The sequence below is a fragment of the Cynoglossus semilaevis genome, chromosome 11 (assembly GCF_000523025.1).
Source record: "Cynoglossus semilaevis isolate Cse_v1.0 chromosome 11, Cse_v1.0, whole genome shotgun sequence".
Classification (NCBI taxonomy): Eukaryota; Metazoa; Chordata; class Actinopteri; order Pleuronectiformes; family Cynoglossidae; genus Cynoglossus; species Cynoglossus semilaevis.
The window spans coordinates 14,820,839-14,829,011 of record NC_024317.1 but is presented as its reverse complement, the minus strand read 5'-3'; the positions used below and the strand labels follow the sequence as shown (position 1 = coordinate 14,829,011).

The 8,173-nt window shown below is 40.1% G+C and overlaps 1 protein-coding gene across 5 annotated transcripts in view; it reads left to right on the top strand.

The window, feature by feature from the left end:
- The window catches only part of ptprt (protein tyrosine phosphatase receptor type T), a 168,835-nt gene that overhangs the window by 148,223 nt on the left and 12,439 nt on the right, over positions 1-8,173 (top strand). For all 5 annotated transcript variants that reach the window (XM_017036662.2, XM_017036661.2, XM_025059885.1 and 2 more), the window contains 4 exons: positions 928-1,004; positions 2,312-2,348; positions 2,700-2,797; positions 3,650-3,766. In XM_017036662.2, the coding sequence (XP_016892151.1) occupies positions 928-1,004; positions 2,312-2,348; positions 2,700-2,797; positions 3,650-3,766 (329 nt within the window). The remainder of the gene's footprint in view (positions 1-927; positions 1,005-2,311; positions 2,349-2,699; positions 2,798-3,649; positions 3,767-8,173) is intronic.

Genomic DNA, 8,173 nt, shown 5'->3' with positions numbered 1-8,173 from the left:
CGGGGAGGGGGGAGTTAGGGGGCGACTGTGAGTGATGGCAGGATCTTGTGCCTGCAGATGGAGTCATGCCTTGTTGCCTCTCAGTCAGAGCTAGAAAATCACATTACACATTGAATTCACCTCAAGGTGATACGGAGAAAAGATAATGACGGGTTGGTTTTACTGACAGCTGCAGATTATAGCCAGCTGTTCTCTGTGTAACGTTGGTATTTTCTGATCAAATACAGATGCAGAAAAAAAAACATAATTCAATGTATATTAATGTTTCAAATGCAAATGAAGGAGAGATAGTGGACGGACTCCAGGATAGGAAAAGGAAAACGATGCACAACTTCACTGGACTTATGTAACTCGTGTTGCTGTGTGACATTAAACAAAACTGCTGTAATCGACCCAGTACAGTGTGTCCTGGGTGCAGTTGGAGCTTGTTGCAGAAATACATTTCCTTAAAGGGAAATCAGGGGAGAGAATACCCAGTATTATATTATATTATATTATATTATATTATATTATATTATATTATATTATATTATATTATATTATATTATATTATATTATATAAATTGCATACAAGCAACCGAGTCATGTGCAGTTGTGTAATCGTCTGCAAACAATAGAATATTTGAACCTGCTTTACATCACACAAAATTTTTAGGAAGCTCTAATGTTACATCAAGGGCTTGTGTGTGTGTGTGTGTCTGTGTGTGAAACGGTCAACTGAATCAAACTATACTGAACTAAGCCAAAAGTGTTTTCCTCTTTCTGAACATTTGAAGTATTACTTGTCAGTCAGCTGTTGGGAGTCCCTTCCTCGGCCTGTTGTCCCGAGGCCCTCCCACTGGTTTACTCCCTGGCCAGTTAGCTGCTCCGATCTGTGGGTAAAAGTAACTTTAGGCTGGTTGTACTTTGTGCTATCTGACCCCACAGACGACCACACCAGAGTCCGGCTGCAGCTGCTGGAGGGAGACCCCCACTCTGACTACATCAACGCCAACTACATTGACGTAAGTATTCACACAATTGATGGCTTTGGTCGAAGTAAAAGTAGGACACGGACAGTACTGGTTCTCAGAGGTCAGCTTTCAAAAGAATCTAAATGAGCTCCAGGAGCTGCTGCTCTTTTTAGTGAAGGGTGCACGATTCTAGTCAGACTCTTCACTGGGAGTGACCAGTGTGAGGATGAGACATGAGCAGATCAGAAGGACAGTTAAGGTGTAGGAGATGGAGCTGCCAGGCAGGAAGAGAAGAGGAGGAGACCAGAGATGATTATTGGATGTAGTGATGGAGGAGATGGAGATGGTTGGTGGATGGAGGATGATCCACTGTGGTGACCCTGAAGGGATTAAGTTAAGAAGAAGAAGTGTTTTTGTGTTAAATTAAGGAGTTTAGACAAACCTCTCATCTCTTGGTTTCTGACCTTCAACTGTGTTTTCAGTGACCAGTCCTGACTGGTGCACCAGTTTGATGTCTGCAAGCATCAAACATCAAAAGCGCAATAAAACCCGACTGTAATCCAATGAGCAGGAGAGTGAGTGTATGTTTCCCCCTCACCTCTGACCCAAACATTATAAGTCTGTGACATTTATCCTGACTACACAAACACCATCTGGGATATGTTTTCTTCTTCATTCCTTCTCCTGCCAACACCAACATTTTCCAAAATGCCTTCTGTCTGTCGGAGAGTGTAAATCACTTTCTATTCGTCTCTTCTCTGCGGCTGAGGCGTGGAGCTGGGCCTGTTGATTAAATCTCCCTCACAGCTGTCTGTGGTAATAAGACTTTAAATGAATTTGGTACAAAATGTTTCTCTTCAATCAAACAACCACACACACCCCCTCGGTGACGATAACGCCACGCTTACAGCAAGCTCTTAATGACAGTATGAAAGTGATAGATGTTTTCATCTCAGCAAGGTTATGTGTCTCATGGAGTCGGGAGACGACAGAGTGAAGAGGGAGTGTTGGACGTCACTGTAAATGGAAGAGGGAGAGAGAAAAAAAAATTAAGATTCCTGCTTCAGTTGGAATTTGGCTGCTGCTGGAAATGTGAGTTAAGAGATAAAAATAGATGAGAATCGATGACGAGGTAACGGAAAAGGTAAAGAATGAAAATGAAGGGAAGAGGAAAGAAAGAAAGACAGTTGGATAGAGACAAAGAAGGCAAGAAAATAAAGAAAAAAGATAGAAAATAAGGAATACAGCAAAGCAAACAGTATAGAAGGTAAAAAATATATTTGAAAAAAGGTAAAAAGATAAGAAAAAATCGATGGGAAGACAATAACGAAAATAAATTCATTTCTTCCTCGTCACAGGGTTACCACAGACCCAGACACTACATCGCCACACAAGGTAATTAAACTGAAGACATATGAGCATGTGTGTGTGTGTGCGCATGTACTGTACGTTCGTGTGTGTGTGTGTGTGTGTGTGTACATCAGCCACCTGGTAAATGTGGTCCGTTTGGCTGCAGGACTATTACCACAACCTCCTAAATCTGAACTGCACTGTAAAAACCCCTGTGACAAATTTAAGAGCCCATTACTACAAACCCATGAACCACTGTCTGCAGTTAGAGGAGGTGTGCTGGTGCACCGGTGGGTGGGTGGGTGTGTACATGAGAGTGTGTGTGAGTGTGTGTCATCTACGTGTGTCCTGTGTTAACCCTTTGTGTGTGTCTCTGTGTGTGTGTGTGTGTGTCAGGGCCAATGCAGGAGACAGTGAGGGATTTCTGGAGAATGGTCTGGCAGGAAAACTCAGCCTCTATCGTCATGGTTACCAACCTGGTGGAAGTGGGCAGAGTAAGTTCATCGATGTGTTTGTGCCTGTAGGTGATGGTGGAGGGTCACATGTTTAATCATGTTTAAGTCATTTGTTTTAAAAACAACACATTTTCCTCAACAACCTAAAACATTGTGGAGTCATTTTCTACCACTGTTCGTCAAACTATTAAGTTTGGAGTCACTATATCCTTTCATTATTTGTTGTGAGCCATTACTGCCACCTACTGAACTGGAGCATCTGTACCAGTATTGCCAGTGTACCAGAAATGCCTGGACACCAATAAAATGTATCAAGTTTAGCTTCAATTAGGACGTAAGACATTGAAGAGGTCCATCCAACTTCTACTTATGAACCAATTTGCAACAAAATGGTGAACAAACAATAAATTTGACTACCGTATAGAGACGTAACGACGCACCATGAATTGGTTGGTGTAAATAAAAAATAAAACGCTCAACGAGGCATAAGAAGTACACACTCTACTACCGTGGCTGGCAGTATGCCAAATATTGGTTGTGCCCCGCTGTTGAACCAAGATGTCATGTACGTACGTAGACTAAGTGACATTCAGATCATGAGAAAATCTTCTTCCACAGAAACAAACAGTGTTTTTTTGTCCATTATCATCTACTGTTCCTTCAAGTGGGTTTATAGTAACAGGTCACATTCGTTCATTTCATTTCATACACCTTTCAGATATAAACAGTATCAACCGACGTCAATTATTTCTGTATCAGTTAATCAATTCAAGGAATCACAGTGCAGGAGAGGAGATATCAACCTTCATGTTATTGATCACACAGTAAATTATTAGAGATTGTGTACAGTGGAGGATGTACTGGAGTGTACTCTGTTATTTCCTTCTCCAGGTGAAGTGTGTTCGTTACTGGCCTGATGAGACGGAAGTTTATGGAGACATCAAGGTGACTCTGATAGAAACTGAACCTCTGGCTGAATACGTCATACGGACCTTCACCATTCAAAAGGTACTGTAAATCACATCAGTGTGTTTAACTTTAAAGCTGTAGTACTCCGGGTACATTTACTCAATAATATATCAAATAATATATCAATAATATATCAAATTATTATGAAAACCTTTTCTATTTTATAGTAGTTTTTAGCATTAAATTTCCTTTGTCTTTTAAAACCAGTAGGTGGCAGTGATGAAACTCACAAGATATAAATCTGAAGTGAAACTCAGGTTTAGGATTATCTTGTTATTGCCTTTGGGAAGACTAACTCTAAAACCAGCATGTGGTGTAGCACACCGCTAACACACCCCGGAGTACCACAAATTTACAGCTAGTGTGCCAATGGGTGCTACATGCTAAGCACCTTTTATGGTGTGAATTTCTTAAATCTGCTGGACAATGAGGTTTTCTTATTTTCATTAAACTGTAAATATCACATTTTTCACACAGGATGTGTGTTGCCATAGTAACCAATCAACATCCTGAGATTTCATGCTGCTCAGTTACTCTGAGAGTGTTTTCTCTAACTGGTCATTTCCATGTCCTGGAATGATTTACTTTACAACGACTGTGTGATTGGGGACTTTTGGGGACGATTGTGAGCAGAGTTGTTTGTTTCTCATTGTTCAGACTGAGGCTTGGAAGGATAATTGGGGCTCTTGTAATCAGGCACGATGCCTTTGAGGGGAGGAAAGATGAGTGACATCAGGAAAATGTTGCACGACTCTCGTCTAAGGCTCGACACAAAGCATGGAAATCAGACGAGTCTAGACTTTAGAGCAAAACAAAAGGATCTGAATCCTTGATGCGTTGAATTAATCTGTGACCAAATCTGAATTACACCGTAAACAGTGTGCCAATGCCTGTTAACACCAAACACATGGACAATTAAGAAAATGTCTACAATCTAACAAAACTACATTAAGTTTATTTCGTGCCATTAAACAATTCAATTCTGATTAATTACAGCGAAGCTGTGTAGTAATCACAATGAATCCTGATTAATCAGGGTGGTATTTACTATCCGGTGCATTGGTGAGCAGGCGTGTGACCTAAAGTAGAAAACAAACACATGCTGGGTGTTGAGATGATTTTTTTAAGCCTGTGGTTCTAACTGAAACAAAACTATTTTCCCAATGAGTACAACTATACACGAGTAACAACACGTGTATGGACTCTGTAATAGAAAGTGGTTAAACGTTGGGAAAAAGGGATTAACACTGTGCGCACATGTTGAAAAATGTGTGTGTGATTAACCGTCACAAATTAATTACATGTTTACAGCCTGTGTTATTGTATTTGTAAAACAACTCAAATGTGGTTTGATTGAAATATGAAATATTTGTTTTCAAGTAACGACTACGTCAGTGGTTTTTGAAGTATTGAGGCGTCGTTGAGGCAGGTGACTCAACGACGCCTCAATACTTCTCTTACTGTTTCTACTGGTCAACTGTTATCTTTAGGATTTTCAACCATTTTTTTTTCTTTCTTCTGGAACATTCTTTAATATTCTCTCCTAAATAATCTTTCCCCTTCATTTATGTGAGAAAGATCATTTAAAGTAAGTCTTCCACTCCTTACTGTCAGCTTATTCTCAGATCATTTAGCAGGCAGGTAATCCATACCACCTTCGTATGTGTGTGTGTGTGTGTGTGTTCATTTAACCACATACGAGTGTCATATTGCTGTGGATTAATAAGCTGAAATACACACCGTACTGCGGACCAGCTTTGGGTTCTGCAGATTTAAACTCCAGCAGCCTACAGTAGGCAGTAAGTGACAAAACAGAATACACATACTGTATGTACTAAGATGAGCTCCAGAAAATATACATGATTAAATTACTTCATAGTGAGTGCCAAACCTTTGAGGAAAAGTAAAGCACAGCACTTTTTCACATCCAATATCGATATCCCACCCTGAGCATCTGCTGGTACCAGAGAAGATAACATATGTATTACATATATAAAATATATTAGTCCATATTTTAGAAAGTACACAAAACAAAAGTCATTGTCTATGCTTGTGGACCAGATAATCTAAGTTCTGCTCTGTGCTCATAAGAATGAGATTGTTTGTGTCACACACTTGTTTTGTGTCACTTATTTTACTGTAAACAAAGAATTAAATGTGTCTCCACTTTTTCATCATTGCTTCTCAACATGTGGAGAAGTTATTTTTTTTAGCCGGTGTTATTTTCTGCCCAGCAGTCATACATCTGAGGCTCAGGCTGTGGACTGTCTATTGATTCAGAGAAGTAATTTCAACATCACGAGAGAGCAAATCAATGGAAAGTCCAGTTATCAAATCACCTTGTGGTTTTCTGGGTTTTATTTTTCCTCCAGTCTGCTTTTCAGCAACCCTCCTCCCCCTACCCCCGTCTCTCTCTGAATACCTCGGCATCTTCATCCTCCCTCACTGCACCACTTCCCTCGTCTCACTTTTCCTCTCGCCATCTCCGCTTTCCCGACCTCTGCGAACGTCTTTAACCTTTCTATATTAAACCTGCTTCTCAATTTATTATCCTCTCAGCCTAAACAAACACTTCACTGCATCCAGTACTACGCCAGAACAGAATGAAGTAATCAAACAACAGCTTCCTTCCTGTTCTTTTCTGGGAGGGTTAACTCAACCCAGGTCATGGTTCTACCCATCCAGGAACTGTTTGCTTTTTCTAGTGCATGGCGACGTAGAGGTTTGAATTATTAAAACACAAGCATGTCGTGAAGAGAAGATGTAACTTCTGGAAGCCAAATTATTTTCCACTCCCCGAAGTTCAGAGATCAGAGATAAGGTTGGACGGGATGAAAATACCTGAAATCCACGTAGGGTCTCGAGACAACACTCCTCAGTTTGTCGTTTGCTAAAGTGTAGTTGTTTGTTTTCAGTAAGATGGCAGAACACTGTCAAAGTCCAGCGGCTAACTGCTGACTAGTCCAGAATCCCAGAATGCCCTGAGGCGTCCAGAAAAAGGAAGCTCTGTTAAAGTTACACAATGTCCTGGATTTTTGGGCCTTTGGGGAGAAAACAAGATGTTACTCCCCCACTGACATTTCATCATCGGGAACTTGTGACTGACATGTGGAGCATCTCCAGAGTTCCATTACTTTCTTTGTTTTATTGGTGTATTTTTGGCTGTAAAGAGGATGTTATTCCAGGACTTCCTCTCTGAGTCAAAAAGCTCTAAGACAGACGTTGTTTCCGCAGGTGTCTGATGTTAACGACTAAAACCAGTTCAGACTGGTCTCTGTGGCTCCAACAGCTTTGACCAGTTTCATCATTATATCCTTGTCCAGTGTTCAGTCAGACAAAAATGAAGCGTTTTCAAATCGGACCAAATGCCACATTTAAACCAATTCTGAATGGAAACCTGTTCAAATAATCAAATCTTTGGCTCTGGCTCAGTAAAGTAAAGTTTATTTTCTATTTATTTTAACCTGCTAACAAAGGCACAACATTCCAAACAAGCTTTCATTTTTTTTAGAAATACATGTGATTTCCATGGATCTTTTATAATAAACTCTGGTAACACGAGCCCAAAAACAGAACCTGAAAACACAAGTAGTCAGTGTCCGACCTGCAGGTGTTTGTGTCTCATTTCATTTTGCAGTGTAGAAAACTTTAGGGACAGAAAAGAATTCTACAAAGGCTTTAGGTCATTGAAGAATCTCTTTCATGTCTAAGCAATAAAAAAAAAAACATTTAAAACTGGAGAATTAAAAGATAAATGAACTCATCTTCTTTTGTTCGTGTGCAAAAATAACCAATTATACAGTGACCAGGGAACTGAGAGAACCAGGAAGGAGATGAAACGGATTTAAAGCTCAGTAAAATGATTATATCACCACATCTGCTACAGCCTTGTTTGATCCTCAATAATAGATGTACCTACGTGTGGGTAAAAATATTGTTTTTTTTAACTTAATCTTCGGCGACTATAACTCATTGACTATTCAACATAGGGGGCAGCCCCTGATTTAGTGCCAAGAAAAAACACAGGTTGGGTTGATAGATTGTCGATTGTCACAATGACAATAAAGAGAAGTCCTTTCTTCTTCATAGTGATACATTTAGATGAAGCCTCATGTATATTTATCATGTTAAGACAAAGGCCACACATCAGTGGGCAGCCTGCGGTCTTCTGGTTAAAGGCTCACACTCGTACTCTGAGGATTGTTCTTCCTGGCCTTGGATTGTGGTTTGTTGAGCACCACAGACACCAAAGCCTCTCCCTACTCCACACCAAAGTTAAAAGTGGATGCATCTCACATCTGTGAATCTAGAGGGTTGCACTGGCCAAATAAAAATTGTCACGATCTGTTAAAATACATACAAACACCTTCCACACCTCACCAAAAAAATAGAAGAAAGAAAAGCTTTATGTTTTGTTTTGTTTTGTTAGCCTGCCTAGCAGGAAAA